Below are 23,353 nucleotides of genomic sequence, written 5' to 3' on the forward strand. Positions count from 1 at the left end.
TAAAGAAAATATTTTAATTTAATCCAATGAAATATACAAATATGCGCAGCTCTGAAACCCACAATACGGAAAAGGTTATTGCGCATGCGGAAAGAATGACTTGGGTATCACCCAAAGTTGGAATACCTGCAATTTAATTTGACATTTCACGAACATCTGTGCTTGTCTTTTTGACGATGATACTTCTTTTCATACCACAGAGATGATGAAGAAGATTACTTTTAAGGGAATGAGGCAATCGTTTCAACGCCGGCAGCGAAATCAAGGTGTAAAGGAAGAGAGTACGGATGGTGAGAACAGCGGTGATAAACATGGTGACTCACAAACTCTGTCACAACAAAACTATGCAGACACAGAACATACAACGACGGAAAATAGAAAAAAAGAGAAGTTTGGTATTCTTAAAAGCTTCAAAAGGAGGCTTACGACTAATTTGCGGAAAAAGAGTGATGAAGGCGACAATGGTCGTAACATACTCGAGGACTTGGAATGTGGACATTACATGTCTGCGGGGGTGAAGGGTGAAGGAAATAGAGGGGGTAAGGTGAAGAGCAAGAGGAAACCGGCTCTGTGTGACATACCCTCCAAGTCCAACTCTTCCTCGCACAGTTATGACAGCCTCGATCTAAACATACTACCCAACAATCTACAGAAACTGACTGATCTCCAATCAAATACCGATTCCAATGAATTGTGTTCCAAAAAGGAGAAAGCCAGCTGTCGCTCTAAAGATATTATGAAATTTCATACAACAGAAAGAATAAAAAGTGGTAGAAATAGCCAAAAAGATTGTGTTCATGTTCTACAGTTGGATTTAATGTCTAAAAATAACTGTGATGTCAATTCAATCAGTAGAAACAGCTGTCTCAATGTAAGTGCGTTAGTGTCGTATCAGGACCCTAGACTGATGGCAGATCTTTCAAATTGTCAATCTCGAGATTCTATTGAATCAGACTTGCTAGATATGGATGAACCTCCGAAAGTTTGGAGTTTAACGCAAGAGTTGTTTAGGCTTTCAAAGTTTGGTTGGTATTGGGGGCCTATAACACGTGTGGAGGCGGAAGATAAACTAGCAAATCAACCAGATGGTGCTTTCCTTGTTCGTGATAGTTCAGATGAACGGTACTTGTTGAGTCTAAGCTTCAGATCCTATGGAAGGACTTGGCATACACGTATTGAGCATTGTAATGGAATGTTCAGTTTCTATGCTCAACCAGACACTGAGGGTTATCCTTCTATTGTTGATCTAATTGAGCACTCCATGAACGACTCCCAGACTGGGATATTTTGTTATTCCCGATCAAGATCCCCTAGGGCTCCGTCATTCCCTGTGAGACTCACAAAACCAATGTCCAGGTTTACCCAAGTGCGATCATTACAGTATCTGTGTAGATTTGTTATCAGACAGTACACTCGCTATGATCATATCCAACATCTTCCACTACCAAGCAGAATAAAAGGCTGGATTGAGGAGAACCAGTACTAACTGCAGCAATCATTAACTTTATCGAGTGCTCTCATGATTCAACAATTTTCTAATATGGCATTATTTGGCACAAATACTGTTTTCAACATCTGTATTCCTTTAATTTGTGGAATGAACAAAGTTCAGTTTAGGCTATATATTTATTTTCTACCAAACCAAATAATGCAAATTGCAGACTTCCACGGCTGATTTTCTTATAATAATTTCTAAGTAAAAAAGATACTGTCCATCTGATTCTGCTGTCCTGTCTGACGTACTTCTGTTTTTTTTTTTTTTTTAGATGTTTGAGCATATGTACCTCAGTATCTTCTGATAGCTAGTTTTCTACTTCTGATTTTTCTTTTTTCATTTTCCTATTATATTTAAGGCTTGTTCATCAGTAGCTTTTATAGTTCTTACAGCTTCATACTGCCATTATATGCAAATTGTGTAACAAAAAACACTTGATGAAATCTATATATATATATTCATTTCATTTCATGGATTTTTACATTGAAATACAAGAAATGTAAAATTTATTTTACTCGTCTTATTTTTAATTGCTGTGCAATATGAATGGTTATAGAACATAGTTCAGTTCTTTGATTTAAAGACATTGAAAATGTGTATGTGTACAAGACGTGGTAAAAATACAATTAATTTAACTGTGTTGTGTATTTGGGATTGATTTTGTTCAATATTTTGAATGTATAATTGCATTTGGTGACCAGATGTGTCACTGGTTACAAGATGTATCACTGGTGACGAGATGTATCACTGGTGACGAGATGTATCACTGGTGACCAGATTTATCACTGGTGACCAGATGTATCACCGATGACTAGATGTATGACGGGCATGGTGACACCCTGTATCACTGGTGACTAAATATATTACTGGTTACTAAATGTATCAATGGTGACTAGCTATATATATATACATGTATCACTCGTGATTAGATATATTATTGGTGAGCAGATGTATCACTGGTGACTAGATGTATCACTGGTGACCAGATGTATCACCGATGACTAGATGTATGACGGGCATGGTGACACCCTGTATCACTGGTTACTAAATGTATCAATGGTGACTAGCTATATATATATGTATCAATGGGGACCCGATGAATCACAGGTGACCATGATCATGTACATGTATCACTGGTGATCAGATGTATCACAGATGACTAGATGTATGACTGGTGACCAGATGTATCACTGGTGACCAGATTTATCACTTGTGACTAGATGTATCACTGGTGACCAGATGTATCACTGATTACTAGCTATATATCGATGTATCACTGGTGACCAGATGTATCACTGCTGGTGACTAGATGTATCACTGGTGACCAGATTTATAACTGGTGACTAGATGTATCACCGATGACTAGATGTATCACTGGTGACCAGATGTATCATTGGTGACTAGTACAGAGCTATATATCGATGGATCACTGGTGACCAGATGTATCATTGGTGACTAGTACAGATATATCACTGGTTATAATTACCAGATGTATTGCTGGTGACCAGAGGTATCACTGTTTACTAGATGTATCACTGGTGACTAGATGTATCACTGGTGACAAGATGTATCACTGGTGACTAGATGTATTACTTGTGACTAGATGTATCACTGGGGACCAGATGTATCACTGGTGACTAGATGTATCAATTACTAGCTATATATCGATGTATCACTGGTGACCAGATGTCTCACTGCTGGTGACTAGATGTATCACTGGTGACCAGATGTATCACTGGTGACCAGATGTATCACTGATGACCAGATGTATCACATGTATCCGAGGTTAATTAAATATATAATAACTAGATCTAAATGTATCACTGGTGACCAGATGTATCATTGGTGACTAGTACAGATATATCACTGGTTATAATTACCAGATGTATTGCTGGTGACCAGAGGTATCACTGTTTACTAGATGTATCACTGGTGACAAGATGTATCACTGGTGACTAGATGTATCATGGGTTACCAGATATATCACTGGTGACAAGATGTATCACTGTTTACTAGATGTATCACTGGTGACTAGATGTATCACTGGTGACTAGATGTATCACTGGAGACCAGATATATCACTGGTGACTAGATGTATCACTGGTGACCAGATGTATCACCGATGACTAGATGTATCACTGGCATGGTGACACCCTGTATCACTGGTGACTAAATATATTACTGGTTACTAAATGTATCAATGGTGACTAGCTATATATATATGTATCAATGGGGACCCGATGAATCACAGGTGACCATGATCAGATGTACATGTATCACTGGTGATCAGATGTATCACAAATAACTAGAAGTATCACTGGTGATCAGATGTATCACTGGTTACTAAATATTAAATAACTAGATTTATCACTGGTGACAAGATGTATCACTGGTGACCAAAATAACTGGTGACAAGATGTATCACTGGTGACTAGCTAGATGTATCACTGGTGACCAGATTTATTACTGATGACTAGATGTATCACTGGTGACCAGATGTATCACTGGTGACCAGATGTACATGTACATGTATCATTGGTGTCAAGATGTATCACTGGTAACTAAATATTAAATAACTAGATGTATCCACTGGTGACCAGATGTATCACTGGTGACTAGATGTATCACTGGTGACTAGATGTATCACTGGTGACCAGATGTATCACTGATTACTAGCTATATCTCGATGTATCACTGGTGACCAGATGTATCACTGGTGACAAGATGTATCACTGGTGACCAGATGTATCACTGATTACTAGCTATATATCGATGTATCACTGGTGACCAGATGTATCACTGATTACTAGCTATATATCGATGTATCACGGGTGACCAGATGTATCACTGGGGACTAGATGTATCACTGGTGACCAGATGTAGCACTGGTGACTAGATGTATCACTGGTGACTAGATGTATCACTGGTGACCAGATGTATCACCAATGACTAGACGTATCACTGGCATGGATNCATGGTGACACCCTGTATCACTGGTGACTAAATATATTACTGGTTACTAAATGTATCAATGGTGACTAGCTATATATATATACATGTATCACTGGTGATTAGATATATTATTGGTGACCAGATGTATCACTGGTGACTAGATGTATCACTGGTGACCAGATGTATCACTGGTGAGTAGATGTATCACTGGTGACCAGATTTATCACTGGTGACCAGATGTATTACTGGTGACTAGATGTATCACTGGTGACTAGCTATATATATATGTATCAATGGGGACCCGATGAATCACAGGTGACCAGATTTATAACTGGTGACTAGATGTATCACCGATGACTAGACGTATCACTGGCATGGTGACACCCTGTATCACTGGTGACTAAATATATTACTGGTTACTAAATGTATCAATGGTGACTAGCTATATATATATACATGTATCACTGGTGATTAGATATATTATTGGTGACCAGATGTATCACTGGTGACTAGATGTATCACTGGTGACCAGATGTATCACTGGTGAGTAGATGTATCACTGGTGACCAGATTTATCACTGGTGACCAGATGTATTACTGGTGACTAGATGTATCACTGGTGACTAGCTATATATATATGTATCAATGGGGACCCGATGAATCACAGGTGACCAGATTTATAACTGGTGACTAGATGTATCACCGATGACTAGACGTATCACTGGCATGGTGACACCCTGTATCACTGGTGACTAAATATATTACTGGTTACTAAATGTATCAATGGTGACTAGCTATATATATATACATGTATCACTGGTGATTAGATATATTATTGGTGACCAGATGTATCACTGGTGACTAGATGTATCACTGGTGACCAGATGTATCACTGGTGAGTAGATGTATCACTGGTGACCAGATTTATCACTGGTGACCAGATGTATTACTGGTGACTAGATGTATCACTGGTGACTAGCTATATATATATGTATCAATGGGGACCCGATGAATCACAGGTGACCAGATTTATAACTGGTGACTAGATGTATCACCGATGACTAGACGTATCACTGGCATGGTGACACCCTGTATCACTGGTGACTAAATATATTACTGGTTACTAAATGTATCAATGGTGACTAGCTATATATATATACATGTATCACTGGTGATTAGATATATTATTGGTGACCAGATGTATCACTGGTGACTAGATGTATCACTGGTGACCAGATGTATCACTGGTGAGTAGATGTATCACTGGTGACCAGATTTATCACTGGTGACCAGATGTATTACTGGTGACTAGATGTATCACTGGTGACTAGCTATATATATATGTATCAATGGGGACCCGATGAATCACAGGTGACCAGATTTATAACTGGTGACTAGATGTATCACCGATGACTAGACGTATCACTGGCATGGTGACACCCTGTATCACTGGTGACTAAATATATTACTGGTTACTAAATGTATCAATGGTGACTAGCTATATATATATACATGTATCACTGGTGATTAGATATATTATTGGTGACCAGATGTATCACTGGTGACTAGATGTATCACTGGTGACCAGATGTATCACTGGTGAGTAGATGTATCACTGGTGACCAGATTTATCACTGGTGACCAGATGTATTACTGGTGACTAGATGTATCACTGGTGACTAGCTATATATATATGTATCAATGGGGACCCGATGAATCACAGGTGACCAGATTTATAACTGGTGACTAGATGTATCACCGATGACTAGACGTATCACTGGCATGGTGACACCCTGTATCACTGGTGACTAAATATATTACTGGTTACTAAATGTATCAATGGTGACTAGCTATATATATATACATGTATCACTGGTGATTAGATATATTATTGGTGACCAGATGTATCACTGGTGACTAGATGTATCACTGGTGACCAGATGTATCACTGGTGAGTAGATGTATCACTGGTGACCAGATTTATCACTGGTGACCAGATGTATTACTGGTGACTAGATGTATCACTGGTGACTAGCTATATATATATGTATCAATGGGGACCCGATGAATCACAGGTGACCAGATTTATAACTGGTGACTAGATGTATCACCGATGACTAGACGTATCACTGGCATGGTGACACCCTGTATCACTGGTGACTAAATATATTACTGGTTACTAAATGTATCAATGGTGACTAGCTATATATATATACATGTATCACTGGTGATTAGATATATTATTGGTGACCAGATGTATCACTGGTGACTAGATGTATCACTGGTGACCAGATGTATCACTGGTGAGTAGATGTATCACTGGTGACCAGATTTATCACTGGTGACCAGATGTATTACTGGTGACTAGATGTATCACTGGTGACTAGCTATATATATATGTATCAATGGGGACCCGATGAATCACAGGTGACCAGATTTATAACTGGTGACTAGATGTATCACCGATGACTAGACGTATCACTGGCATGGTGACACCCTGTATCACTGGTGACTAAATATATTACTGGTTACTAAATGTATCAATGGTGACTAGCTATATATATATACATGTATCACTGGTGATTAGATATATTATTGGTGACCAGATGTATCACTGGTGACTAGATGTATCACTGGTGACCAGATGTATCACTGGTGAGTAGATGTATCACTGGTGACCAGATTTATCACTGGTGACCAGATGTATTACTGGTGACTAGATGTATCACTGGTGACTAGCTATATATATATGTATCAATGGGGACCCGATGAATCACAGGTGACCAGATTTATAACTGGTGACTAGATGTATCACCGATGACTAGACGTATCACTGGCATGGTGACACCCTGTATCACTGGTGACTAAATATATTACTGGTTACTAAATGTATCAATGGTGACTAGCTATATATATATACATGTATCACTGGTGATTAGATATATTATTGGTGACCAGATGTATCACTGGTGACTAGATGTATCACTGGTGACCAGATGTATCACTGGTGAGTAGATGTATCACTGGTGACCAGATTTATCACTGGTGACCAGATGTATTACTGGTGACTAGATGTATCACTGGTGACTAGCTATATATATATGTATCAATGGGGACCCGATGAATCACAGGTGACCAGATTTATAACTGGTGACTAGATGTATCACCGATGACTAGACGTATCACTGGCATGGTGACACCCTGTATCACTGGTGACTAAATATATTACTGGTTACTAAATGTATCAATGGTGACTAGCTATATATATATACATGTATCACTGGTGATTAGATATATTATTGGTGACCAGATGTATCACTGGTGACTAGATGTATCACTGGTGACCAGATGTATCACTGGTGAGTAGATGTATCACTGGTGACCAGATTTATCACTGGTGACCAGATGTATTACTGGTGACTAGATGTATCACTGGTGACTAGCTATATATATATGTATCAATGGGGACCCGATGAATCACAGGTGACCAGATTTATAACTGGTGACTAGATGTATCACCGATGACTAGACGTATCACTGGCATGGTGACACCCTGTATCACTGGTGACTAAATATATTACTGGTTACTAAATGTATCAATGGTGACTAGCTATATATATATACATGTATCACTGGTGATTAGATATATTATTGGTGACCAGATGTATCACTGGTGACTAGATGTATCACTGGTGACCAGATGTATCACTGGTGAGTAGATGTATCACTGGTGACCAGATTTATCACTGGTGACCAGATGTATTACTGGTGACTAGATGTATCACTGGTGACTAGCTATATATATATGTATCAATGGGGACCCGATGAATCACAGGTGACCAGATTTATAACTGGTGACTAGATGTATCACCGATGACTAGACGTATCACTGGCATGGTGACACCCTGTATCACTGGTGACTAAATATATTACTGGTTACTAAATGTATCAATGGTGACTAGCTATATATATATACATGTATCACTGGTGATTAGATATATTATTGGTGACCAGATGTATCACTGGTGACTAGATGTATCACTGGTGACCAGATGTATCACTGGTGAGTAGATGTATCACTGGTGACCAGATTTATCACTGGTGACCAGATGTATTACTGGTGACTAGATGTATCACTGGTGACTAGCTATATATATATGTATCAATGGGGACCCGATGAATCACAGGTGACCAGATTTATAACTGGTGACTAGATGTATCACCGATGACTAGACGTATCACTGGCATGGTGACACCCTGTATCACTGGTGACTAAATATATTACTGGTTACTAAATGTATCAATGGTGACTAGCTATATATATATACATGTATCACTGGTGATTAGATATATTATTGGTGACCAGATGTATCACTGGTGACTAGATGTATCACTGGTGACCAGATGTATCACTGGTGAGTAGATGTATCACTGGTGACCAGATTTATCACTGGTGACCAGATGTATTACTGGTGACTAGATGTATCACTGGTGACTAGCTATATATATATGTATCAATGGGGACCCGATGAATCACAGGTGACCAGATTTATAACTGGTGACTAGATGTATCACCGATGACTAGACGTATCACTGGCATGGTGACACCCTGTATCACTGGTGACTAAATATATTACTGGTTACTAAATGTATCAATGGTGACTAGCTATATATATATACATGTATCACTGGTGATTAGATATATTATTGGTGACCAGATGTATCACTGGTGACTAGATGTATCACTGGTGACCAGATGTATCACTGGTGAGTAGATGTATCACTGGTGACCAGATTTATCACTGGTGACTAGATGTATTACTTGTGACTAGATGTATCACTGGTGACCAGATGTATCACTGATTAGTAGCTATATATTGATGTATAACTGGTGACCCAATGTATCACTGGTGACCAGATGTATCACTGGTGACCAGATGTATTACTGATGACCAGATGTATCACATGTATCTGAGGTTAATTTAATATATAATAACTAGATCTAGATGTATCACTGGTGACCAGATGTATCATTGGTGACTAGTACAGATATATCACTGGTTATAATTACCAGATGTATTGCTGGTGACCAGAGGTATCACTGTTTACTAGATGTATCACTGGTGACAAGATGTATCACTGGTGACTAGATGTATCATGGGTTACCAGATATATCACTGGTGACAAGATGTATCACTGTTTACTAGATGTATCACTGGTGACTAGATGTATCACTGGAGACCAGATATATCACTGGTGACTAGATGTATCACTGGTGACCAGATGTATCACCGATGACTAGATGTATCACTGGCATGGTGACACCCTGTATCACTGGTGACTAAATATATTACTGGTTACTAAATGTATCAATGGTGACTAGCTATATATATATGTATCAATGGGGACCCGATGAATCACAGGTGACCATGATCAGATGTACATGTATCACTGGTGATCAGATGTATCACAAATAACTAGAAGTATCACTGGTGATCAGATGTATCACAGATAACTAGAAGTATCACTGGTGACCAGATGTATCACTGATAACTAGAAGTATCACTGGTGACCAGATGTACATGTACATGTATCACTGGTGTCAAGATGTATCACTGGTAACTAAATATTAAATAACTAGATTTATCACTGGTGACTAGATTTATCACTGGTGACCAGATGTATCACTGGTGACAAGATGTATCACTGGTGACCAAAATAACTGGTGACCAGATGTATCACTGGTGACTAGATTTATCACTGGTGACCAGATGTATCCACTGGTGACCAGATGTATCACTGGTGACAAGATGTATCACTGGTGACCAAAATAACTGGTGACCAGATGTATCACTGGTGACTAGATTTATCACTGGTGACCAGATGTATCCACTGGTGACCAGATGTATCACTGGTGACAAGATGTATCACTGGTGACCAAAATAACTGGTGACCAGATGTATCACTGGTGACTAGATTTATCACTGGTGACCAGATGTATCCACTGGTGACCAGATGTATCACTGGTGACAAGATGTATCACTGGTGACCAAAATAACTGGTGACCAGATGTATCACTGGTGACTAGCTAGATGTATCACTGGTGACCAGATTTATCACTGATGACTAGATGTATCACTGGTGACCAGATTTATCACTGGTGACTAGATGTATCACTGGTGACCAGATTTATCACTGGTGACTAGATGTATCACTGGTGACCAGATGTATCACTGATTACTAGCTATATATCGATGTATCACTGGTGACCAGATGTATCACTGGTGACTAGATGTATCACTGGTGACTAGATGTATCACTGGTGACCAGATGTATCACCGATGACTAGACGTATCACTGGCATGGTGACATCCTGTATCACTTGTGACTAAATATATTACTGGTTACTAAATGTATCAATGGTGACTAGCTATATACATATGTATCAATGGGGACCCGGTGAATCACAGGTGACCATGATCAGATGTACATGTATCACTGGTGATCAGATGTATCACAGATAACTAGAAGTATCACTGGTGACCAGATGTATCACTGATAACTAGAAGTATCACTGGTGACCAGATGTATCACTGATTACTAGAAGTATCACTGGTGACCAGATGTCCATGTACATGTTGTATTACTTGTGACTAGATGTATCACTGGTGACCAGATTTATCACTGATGACTAGATGTATCACTGGTGACTAGATTTATCACTGGTGACCAGATGTATCACTGGTGACCAAAATAACTGGTGACAAGATGTATCACTAGTGACTAGCTAGATGTATCACTGGTGACCAGATTTATCACTGATGACTAGATGTATCACTGGTGACTAGATTTATCACTGGTGACCAGATGTATCACTGATTACTAGAAGTATCACTGGTGACCAGATGTACATGTACATGTATCACTGGTGTCAAGATGTATTACTGGTAACTAAATATTAAATAACTAGATTTATCACTGGTGACCAAAATAACTGGTGACAAGATGTATCACTGGTGACTAGCTAGATGTATCACTGGTGACCAGATGTATCACTGGTGACTAGATGTATCACTGGTGACCAGATTTATCACTGGTGACCAGATGTATCACTGGTGACCAGATGTATGAGTGATGACCTTCATCCTATTAGGCCCATCCTTCATTTTATAAAACATTTGATGTGTTTTGCTCATTAATGCTCCATACCATATTCGGTAAAAAAAACCTTCATCAAACCTTGGATTGTCCTGTTAGTATTTCCCTCTGTTCCAAGTGGCCGGGGATCAAACCAGCCCCTTCATTTATATAACATTGATCATGAATGTCCTTTACCAAGTGGTGATCCATACTGAATTTATTCAAATTCCTTTCAGCTGTTCTGGACAAGTACTGTAATGGAAAAGTTAATGATTGATGATGGACGGTTCCCTGTGGCATAAAAATATAAGCTCACTTCAATAGTTTAGAATATATATATTCTTCAACAAGATTTTTTTCTTATTTTAACCTTGACCTTGTGGTGAATCAAGTAAAAGTCATGTTTAGCAAAAAACTAAATTAAGAAACTGTAGTGATTTATTAGCTAACAATTAAATAACAACAAGCTTTGAAGTCAATAATTTCCCCCGTATATATTGTTTTATTCTGCAACTGCAATCATTCAACACACATAACAACATGTAAAGAATACTTTGTAGTCATCAGTCGTAAGTATACAATTTAAATTCATTAACATAAATACTGGAACACAACTGAATCAAACTAATTACTCTTTCAAACAAAAAAAATCCATTGACAAGACTGGTTAATATCAGGAAAACAATTTATCCACAAAACAAGAGGCCCAGTATCGCTCACCTGGATACCTAAGCAATCATGGCAAACTATTCTCCAAATGAGATCAAGGGAATATGCCAGACCCCAAGGCCAATCCTTGTAGCATAGCTATATTAGATTTTTCATGCCCAGCAATTTTATGTATGGTTATGGGGTGGGGATCTCAACTGTTTCCAAGCTTTGACTCAGAAACTAGGTCCCTAGAATTGTGGCCAGACCCCAGGATCGATTCTAATATCGTGACTGCATTTGTCTCTTTTTGCCAAGCATTTGTATATATAGTTTTGGGGTGGGGATCTCAACCGTTTCAAAGTTATGACCCAGGGGCCAAGTCTGCAAGGGTGGGGCAGACCCTGGGATCAATTCTAATATCATGACTGCATTCGTCTCTTTATGCCCAACAATTGTATATATAGTTTTGGGGTGGGGATATTAACCATTTCAAAGTTATGACCCAGGGGTTAAGTCTCCAAGGGTGGGGCAGTCCCCAAGGCCAACCTGGAAGCATATGTGCAATCATCTCTTTATACTCAGCAATTGTATATATACGGTTATAGGGTGGGGCTCTCAACTGTTTCCAAGCTGTGACTAAGAAACTAGGTCCCTAGGGGTTCGGTCAGACCCCAGGGTCTATTCTGATATCATGATTGCATTCGTCTCTTTATGCCCAGCATTTGTATATATAGTTTTGGGGTGGGGATCTCAACCGTTTTAAAGTTATGGCCCAGGGACTATGTCTCCAAGGGTGGGGCCAGACCCTAGGGACATCCTGGAAGCAAATGTGCATTCTTCTCTTTATACTCAGCAATTGTATATATGGTTATATGGTGGGGATCTCAACCATTTCCAAGTAATACATTTTATTGGCCCCACCCCTTAGCCCGGGGGGTCAGCCCCACCATTTGTACAATTTTGAATCCCTGCCTCCCATGAATACTTCCGACCAAATATGATCAATATCCATGGCATAGTTCTGCAGAAGAAGTCATTTATAGCAATATAACCAAATTGCCCCCTTTTGGCCCCGCCCCTCAGCCCCCTGGGGGGTCAGCCCAACCGTTTGTACAATTTTGAATCTCCACCACCTAGAGATGCTTCCAGTCAAATAAGGTTGATATCCATCACTTAGTTCCAGAGAAGAAGTCACTTAAAGCAGTATAGCCAAATACCCTTTTTGGCCCTGCCCCTCAGCCCCCTGGGGGGTCAGCCACACCATTTGTACAATTTTAAATCCCTGCCTCCAAGGAATGCTTTTGATCAAATATGATTGATATCCAGTGCACAGTTCTACAGAAGAAGTCGTTTGTAGCAATATAGCCAAATTGCCCCCTTTTGGCCCCGCCCCTAAGCCCCCTGAAGAGTCAGCCCCAACATTTGTACAATTTTTAATCACCACCACCTAGGGATGCTTCCAGTCAAATATGGTTGATATCCACTCCTAAGTTCCAGAGAAGAAGTCTCTTAAAGCAATATGGACAAATTGACCCCTTTTGGCCCCGCCCCTCAGCCCTTTAGGGGGTCAGCCCCACCACTTGTACAATTTTGAATCCCCACCACCTAGGGATGCTTCCAGTCAAATTTAGTTTAATTCCAACCGGTGGTTAAGAAGAAGAAGTTGTTTAAAGAAATTGTTGACGTACGGACGGACAGACAGACGGACGACGGACGCCACGGTATGGCATAAGCTCACCTTGGTCCTTCGGACCAGGTGAGCTAATAAAAACTGGAAACAATATTTCTGTGTAAATATGACTGATGATGGAAGGCATGGGTAATAAAATGTATCTGTATTTTAGGAGAGAGATCAGGGAGGCTTGCAACCTAAAGAGACAAAACCAGAGTAAAGGTAACACTCCTGAAACTTCGTCCTACTAGTATTCATCTCTATATTTTAATAAATTGCATTGTCTGTAATAAGTGACAGGATGCTCACAAAGCAAAATAATATCCCTCATTTATTATCAATTATGCATCAAACATGCTATCTTCTACAACTATTCAAAACATTTCCAACTTCTGAAAATATATTGAGGATGGAATATTCTTAAACATAAATTGTAAATCAAATAATTGATATTGAATACCGGGTAATGCACTCATTTGAATGTACAATCATGTAGACTTTTAATATCATATATAGTACAACATTTTAATTAACATAATCTAATCCCTAATAACAAAAATTCTCTAAAGTGCTTCATATTCATGGGATGACAGACATAGAAATTAAACATAAACAGAAGAGTGTGGGATCACCCTTACTCAAATAGATCTAACCAGGAGATTTTCTTCAGTCTTCCTCCACATGTATGTGTGATGGTGTGCATGTATGTGTGACGGTGTACATGTATGTGTGACGGTGTGCATGTATGTGTGATGGTGTGCGTGTATGTGTGACGGTGTACATGTGTGTGTGACGGTGTGCATGTATGCGTGACGGTGTGCATGTATGTGTGATGGTGTGCATGTATGTGTGACGGTGTACATGTATGTGTGACGGTGCACATGTATGTGTGACGGTGTACATGTATGTGTGACGGTGTGCATGTATGTGTGACGGTATGCATGTATGTGTGATGGTGTGAATGTATGTGTGACGGTGTGCATGTATGTGTGACAGTGTGCATGTATGTGTGACGGTGTGCATGTATGTGTGACGGTGCACATGTCTGTGTGACGGTGTGCATGTATGTGCTGGCGGTTGTATATGTGTTCTGCTTGTTTTGGGTCTATATTTCCAAATGCTCTTTTATAGTGTCTTGCCAATTGATTAATGATTACTGAAGCACAGTAACTGTAATGCCCAACCAGGATCAGTTTATGTTCCACTCTAGGCAGGTGAAGTTGAGCAACAAACACAACCAATTCTTGCCAGCTGCGTGATCCAAACCTATTATAACTGTGCTATGTACATGTAGCCCCCTTAAATATAGATTGTGATGCTTAAGGATTTCAAAAAGAAATAAAACATAAAAGTTACATTCTAGGTACAGGTATAAAGTGTATTCTGTAAAAGCATACAGTATATACATATGGACACCTATAACTACAAACACGAACTGGACTGTAGACATTAATACCCAACTACACATACTAACGGCATTGTTGACACCATTACCAGTGCACACAATATGTGAAAATCTTCAAACCACATCACTAACTGGATTGTCAATAGCAATGCAAGGGAAAAGCACCTTTACCATGAAAGAAAAATGCAATTAAGCATACCAGTACATGATGGGACATACATTGTAAGCAAGAATTTATAGTTTAAAATGTTTAGGGAGTTTAATATTTCCCACTAGGAAACCAACTGATAGAAAAGTTTAGGTTAATATTAGAATTGAGAATGCATCTCTTGACTCGAGTACATTCATATTTCTATCATAAATCCACCGGGATTATTCCTAAGCATCTAAAGGTCAAAGGATAAAATATATATTCAATATTCAAAATAATTTTCCTATCGTTTACATAAAAAAAAATTGTGCATTATTTGGTTTGATAGATTATTCATAAGATAAATCTTAATGACAATTTTTGCAGTTTTTTTATAGAATTTTTCTATTGTTTCTTTTACTGGTTCTATCAAAAATGAAAAAAATCTTGAAGTGCAAGATTTATCTCCCTTGACCATGAACATATTAGTCCATACAGAGAAATTAGTCACCCATCAGCATTAGCAAAGGGGATTAGAGGAATGTATCTTGTTTGTCAGTCCCATCATACATTGCCATGGCATATCTCCTTTACTATTTCATCTGGAGTTACAATGTACAAAAGTTAGTATGTGAGTATATTTTGGGATGGTGAACGGTCACAACATACTTAAAGTGGGAGTCATAGTGATCTTAACCATGACTTTAGGTATCATGTGTACAGCTATTATACATAACACAATCAAACAGAAACACTTGTCTAAAACTGGAAATGTAACAATGAAATTAGAGTTGTAAACAATGCTATCATACTTAAAATAAAGCATCTTAACGGACTGTGACAAAAATATTCCAGATCTCTTATGACTGGCCCTTACATAGTGCTATACCATGCTGAATGTGAGAGCTACACAGTCACTTAACTTATTCACCTCCCCCCCTCCCACACACACACCTTCTACAATGAAATTGGCTCCAAAAATTCACTTCTGTCTGATTAAAAATGTAAAGAAGTGCAGCAGTTCCCGAACCTGGTGTCCATAGCATGTAATTCTCCTTTTTCTCAATTGCTGACAAATAACAGTCATACCAGGGCATTTTTTTTTTTAAGGAAACCTGGTTCAGGAGTTAACGTTGCTGCCCTTCTTTTTTATTAATTAATTTACCATTAAGATGGCTTAATACCTGAAGGTATCTAGTATCCTATAACTGAGAATAGGAACTTCATCATACATAGGGTCTTATTGGATGTTGATTATCAAGGTACCTTTCCTAATTTTCTTTGACAAATGAATTAAGGTTTAGAGTGGAAAGAAGTAGTCAAAATTGCCACCAAGTGAATGATTCTATTTTGGGCCTTCAGTGACATTTAGGTTAACGCTAGTTAAGCTGGTTCACTGGTAATAACTAGACCTTGGGCCTTCAGTGACATTTAGGTTAATGCTAGTTAGGCTGGTTCACTGGTAATAACTAGACCTCGACATGGGGTAAAACAAGTACTATTCCTAAAGACTGAACGAACAACCTGCTCTAAGAATAGTGTGTTGTTGGTACAGAGCCTTACTCTTGAGCAAAGGCATATCATTGGTGCATTTACTGGACTTTTTGGTTATAAATGGCTGTTGTTTTTTCTTTAGTGCATTGTATTAAATTGATAATTAGATATCAACAATGATTTTGGTTTTGTTGAACTGGCATACAAAAAGAATATTTTTGTTTTTGGTAGGAAGAAATATATTCATACATACACGAATCATTCTACAACATATCATTAGCTAGTTACAACTTGGGCAAGAAGTGATACAAACTTGTTTATCATGATACAGACTATCACAAATAAACCTACCGACATGGTGACATGTGGCTTACTTAGTGATACAGACTAAAACTGTGATAAATTGATATTGTAGAGATATTAAGCACTTGAACAATATGACAATGTATGTATATAATGCACCAACAAAGATATATGAAGGAAGGCATAGGTAAATGGTATGCTACTAGCTGCTATTCTAAAGACATATAATAATCATAACATACAATGGAGAGCGACTGTAAAAGCTTAATAACCAGAATGTTTCACCCAAATAACTGTAAACAAGAGGCCCAGAGGGCCTGTATCGCTCACCTGAATATAATTAAAGTAATTGTTATGAAGTAAAGATATAGCACTCCATGGTAGGTGCTGTTAGTACATATGAAATTTCAGAAAGATCCATCCAGTACTTGAGATATAGAGAACAAACTTCAAACAGAGCCACCAATTATACAAAATTGAGTCACCGTCACCCAAGGATGCTCCACACTAAATAAGGATAAAATCCCTTAATCCCGATGGTCGGAGAAGGATTTTAAAGGTTTTACCTCTATTTTTCCTATTGGGCCCCGCCCTTCTGCCCCCCTAGGAGACCACACCTACTGCTAATACAAAATTAAGTCCCCTTGGCCCAAGGATGCTCCAGACTAAATAAGGATAAAATCCCTTAATCCCTATGGTAGAAGAAGGATTTTAAAGGTTTAACCTCTATTTTCCCTATTGGGCCCCACCTCTCTGCCTACAGCGGGGTCAGACACACCGTTTATACAAAATTGGTTCCCCTTCACCCAAGAATGCTTCAGACCAAATATGGACAAAATCCTGCCATTCCTACCGAAGAAGAAGGATTTTGAAGATTTACGTCTATTTCCCCTATTGGGCCCCACCCCTCAGGTCCCAGGGGGGCCACACCCACCAATTATACAAAATTGGTTCCCAACTACCCAATGATGCTCCACACCAAATATGGACCAAATCCTTTCATTCCTACAGAAGAAGAAGGATTTTAAAGAATAATTTGCTATTTTTCCCCTATTGGGCCCCACGGCTCAGGCACCTGGGGGGCCAGATCCACGGTGTATACAAAATTGGTTCCCCTTCACCCAATGATGCTCCACACCAAATATGGACCAAATCCTTTCATTCCTACAGAAGAAGAAGGATTTTAAAGAATAATTTGCTATTTTTCCCCTATTGGGCCCCACGGCTCAGGCACCTGGGGGGCCAGATCCACGGTGTATACAAAATTGGTTCCCCTTCACCCAATGATGCTCCACACCAAATATGGACCAAATCCTTTCATTCCTACAGAAGAAGAAGGATTTTAAAGAATAATTTGCTATTTTTCCCCTATTGGGCCCCACGGCTCAGGCACCTGGGGGGCCAGATCCACGGTGTATACAAAATTGGTTCCCCTTCACCCAAGAATGCTCCACACCAAATATGGAACAAATACTTTCATTCCTACAGAAGAAGGAGGATTTTAAAGAATTTGCTATATTTCCCCTATTGGGCCCCGCCCCTAAGCCCCCAGGGGGGCCAGACCCACCATTTATACAAACTTTGTTCCCCTTCGCCCAAGGATGCTTCTGACCAAATATGGACCAAATCCTTTCATTCCTACAGATAAAGGATTTTAAAGAATAATTTGCTATGTTTCCCCTATTGGGCCCTGCCCTTCAGGCCCCTGGTGAACCAGACCCATGGTTTATACAAAATTGGTTCCCGACTTCCCAAGGATGCTCCACACCAAATATGGAACAAATCCTTTCATTCCTACAGGAGAAGAAGGATTTTAAAGAATTTGCTATATTTCCCCTATTGGGTCCCGCCCCTCAGCCCCCAGGGGGGCCAAACCCACCATTTATACAAACTTTGTTCTCCTTCCCCCAAGGATGCTTCTGACCAAATATGGACCAAATCCTTTCATTCCTACAGAAGAAGAAGGATTTTAAAGAATAATTTGCTATATTTCCCCTATTAGGCCCCGCCCCTAAGCCCCCAGGGGCCAGACCCACCATTTATACAAAATTGCTTCTTCTTCACCCAAGGATGCTCCACACCAAATTTTGTTAAAATCTGCTCAGTGGTTCATGACTAGTAGTGTAAAGTTGACGGACGACGAACGCAGGACGACGGATTACGGACGCTGCGGTATGGCATAAGCTCACCTTGGTCCTTCGGACCAGGTGAGCTAAAAACTGAATATCTATTTACATAAAGCTAGATCATATTCTGAAAATATGCTGGTTAACGAAAGAGTAGCATGCTTCCATACCACAAAGTAATCTAAGATTCAATTAAACCCGTAATCATTGTAAACCTGTAAATCAGTGAGTATCGAATATCTTAGATATGAATGTATATATATTTAGATATACTGGATTTGCTAATGTATTGTGCTTACCTGAATCTGAACAGGTACTCAAAAACAACATGAGGCCCAGAGGGCCTGTATCGCTCACCTGGATACCTGTGATTAGACCCCAGGATCAATTTTAATATCATGACTGCATTGGTCTCTTTTTACCCAGCATTTGTATTTATAGTTTTGGGGTGGGGATCTCAACCGTTGCAAAGTTATGACCCAGGGGTTAAGTCTGCAAGGGTGGGGCAGACCCCAAGGCCATAATGGAAGCATACGTGCATTTATCTCTTTATACTCAGCAATTGTATATATGGTTATACAGTGGGGATCTCAAACATTTCCAAGTAATAAACATTTTTTTGGCCCAACCCCTTAGCCCGAGGGGTCAGCCCCGCCATTTGTACAATTTTGAATCCCTGCCTCCCATGAATGCTTCCAACCAAAAATGATTGATATCCATGGCATAGTTATGCAGAAGAAGTCGTTTATAGCAATATAGCCAAATTGCCCCCTTTTGGCCCCGCCCCTAAGCCCCCTGAAGAGTCAGCCCAACCATTTGTACAATTTTGAATCTCTACTGCCTAGGGATGCTTCCAGTCAAATATGATTGATATCCATTTGTTAGTTCCAGAGAAGAAGTCTCTTAAAGCGATATAGCCAAATTGCCCCCTTTCGGCCCCCGCCCCTCAGCCCTTTGGGGGGACAGCATCACCATTTGTACAATTTTGAATCCCTGCCTCCCATGGATGCTTTTGATCATTATGATTGATATCCAGTGCATAGTTCTACAGAAGAAGTCGTTTGTAGCAATGTAGCCAAATTGCCCCCTTTTGGCCCCGCCCCTAAGCCCCCTGAAGAGTCAGCCCAACCATTTGTACGATTTTGAATCTCTACTACCTAGGGATGCGTCCAGTCAAATATGATTGATATCCATTTGACTGGAAGCATCTCTACTACCTAGGGATGCTTCCAGTCAAATATGATTGATATCCATTTGTTAGTTCCAGAGAAGAAGTCGCTTAAAGCGATATAGCCAAATTGCCCCCTTTCGGCCCCCGCCCCTCAGCCCTTTGGGGGGACAGCATCACCATTTGTACAATTTTGAATCCCCACCACCTAGGATGCTTCCAGTAAAATTAAGTTAAATTCCAATAAGTGGTTAAGAAGAAGAAGTCGTTTAAAGAAATTGTAGACTTACGAACGACGGATGCCACAGTATGACATAAGCTCACCTTGGTCCTTTGGACCCGTTGAGCTAATAATCAGTATATCTTAATGTACCAGGAAAATTAATTTTTAGAATAATAACACATACATGCATATGAATGGCTAATGCATACAGAGCTCAATGTATACAAACATAAATGTAATGACTTAACTCACTTTGCTCTCTGCACCTCTGGAATATGTCATAGCAAAATTGAAGGCTCTGTGTGCATCGCCTTGTGGATGAGACAAGACGACTAGTTTGATCCTGTGATGTACATCAAAAGAATCTCGCGGTTCGTAACAATAATACTTATTGGCTTTAAAGTTGGGCATCGCACCTCTGTAATCTTCATAGGACAAGTATCAGCCTAGTGATTGGTCAGTTTTTTTTACCCGACACCAATCAAATAGTTAGCCAAGTGCCTTCAATTTTGCTATGACATATTTCAGGGGTGCAGAAAGCAAAAGTAAGCATCACCCCTGGATATCGAGGATGGACTTGATAATGATCATGGCACATTCTGTATTCAAAAATTTAGAATCAAAACAATCCTGTTCAAAAAATATAAAAAAATAGCACATTTCCTAAAATTATGTAAAAAGATTTGAGCAAATTTTGAAAAAATCTTGCAACAATTAGAAATACAACGTCAATTGATCACAACATTCATCAAAATAATCAATCTTTAAATTTATCTAGTAATTACATTGTATAAGTTAATTTTTTTCAGTTACAAAACAAAAATGTGTCTGACTATATAGCTCCCATATCAACAAGGTTTCTATGAAGCTGAAGGTCATTACTACTGACAAATCCTGCAATGTTACAGATCAATATATCCAACCAGAATGAACATTATTTTGATTTCTTAGTATCATATAGTATAGACATGCATATATTTGAAGTTGTTACAATAAACAAAATAAAATCGTGGAATAGAAGAAATCTCACTCCAATAGGTAAGATAACCATTATTAAAACATTGCTAATTTCACAATTTAATCATCTTTTTATAGCTCTTCCAAACCCACATGACTCTTATATAAAAAAAGTAAATAACATATTATACAAATTTTTGTGGTGCGGAAAAACTGATAAAGTTAAACGTGATGTTATAATTAAGTCATACGAACATGGTGGTTTGAAAATGATTCATTTAAAATCTTTCATAACAGCACTAAAGGCAACGTGGGTACGGAGGATCTATAAAGAAGATGCTAGTTGGACTTTAATTCCTGAAAACTACATGGATAAGTTCTCTTTAGCTAATTGTGGAATTCATAAATTAAAAATTACATGTGAAGAATGTAAAAATAAATTTTGGAAACACGTTTTAGAAGCATGGTATCAAACAATAGTGTCGTCCAATTTATATAGTGAAAAAATATGTGAAAATCCTTTGTGGTATAATCACAATATCCAAACAAACAATAAGACTGTTTTCTGTAAAGAGTGGTATAGAAAAGGAGTGCTTTTTATATATGATGTAATTAAAGAAGATGGTTCTTTTTATAATTTTGTAGAATTTCAACATAGATATGATATAAGGTCCAATTTTTTAACTTTTCATAGTATAATTAGTGCTATAAAACAGTTTATAAATAGTAAACAAGAAATCTTTGCTTTAGAAAAGAGTATTTGTTTACCTAATATACCTTTAAATCTTAATATTATATTAAGGAGGACTAAAGGGGCACAGGATATTTATGCTGTTTTATGCCGAAATGATACAAAACCCACGTCACAAAGGAAATGGTCTACGGTTTTTAACATTCAGGACAAATTATGGATAAAGATTTATGCATGTCCTTTTAAAACTACTGAAAGTACTAAATTAAGATGGCTTCAATACCGAATTAACCATAGAATCTTAACTACAAACACACTCCTACAAAAAATGGGAATAAAACAAAATTCAACTTGTACTTTTTGTAAAAGATTTCCAGAAACAATTGAACATCTATTTTGGGATTGTGGTAAAGTATGTGAAATTTTGAGAGAACTAAAACAATTGCTTGCAACCAGTAATATTGATTTGAATTTTGACAAACAGGAATTTATATTTGGACAATTCAGTTCAAAGGATGCTGATTTGATAGTGGATAATCTTATCCTATTATTGATTAAACAATACATTTTTAAAATGAAATGCCTAGAAATAGAACTCAATATAACAAGTTTAAAGAATCACATTCTTTTTGAACTTAAATCTCATAAGATATTGATAATTAAGCATAAAAACTGCAAAAATAATATAGTCTTGCTTAATAAAGTAGAAAAATGGCTTCTCTTATAAAATAATGTGAACAATTATCATTATACTATAAAGAAAAGTTTGCAATCCCCCCCCCCTGTGAGTGTGTATGTGTATATGTGTACTATGTGTACAGTATATAATTAGTCTCTTGTAAAGAGGTGTCCGTTGTGAAGGGAATTGTAATCAATGTAATGTATGCTTGTTGCTTTGTGTGTAAATGTGTTGTTTATAAAAAAGAAAAACTGAATAAAAAAAAAA

General features: G+C 38.4%; 1 protein-coding gene across 1 annotated transcript; it reads left to right on the plus strand.

The window, feature by feature from the left end:
* Nucleotides 1-72: 72 nt before the first annotated feature.
* LOC110466785 lies at nucleotides 73-2,004 on the plus strand. Its single transcript, XM_021523542.1, has one exon. It carries the CDS (start codon nucleotides 203-205, stop codon nucleotides 1,484-1,486), a length of 1,284 nt encoding a protein of 427 aa, XP_021379217.1. The 5' UTR covers nucleotides 73-202; the 3' UTR covers nucleotides 1,487-2,004.
* The last annotated feature ends 21,349 nt before the right edge of the window (nucleotides 2,005-23,353 follow it).

This window comes from Mizuhopecten yessoensis, unplaced genomic scaffold, assembly GCF_002113885.1.
Source record: "Mizuhopecten yessoensis strain PY_sf001 unplaced genomic scaffold, ASM211388v2 scaffold11145, whole genome shotgun sequence".
In the NCBI taxonomy this organism is placed as follows: Eukaryota; Metazoa; Mollusca; class Bivalvia; order Pectinida; family Pectinidae; genus Mizuhopecten; species Mizuhopecten yessoensis.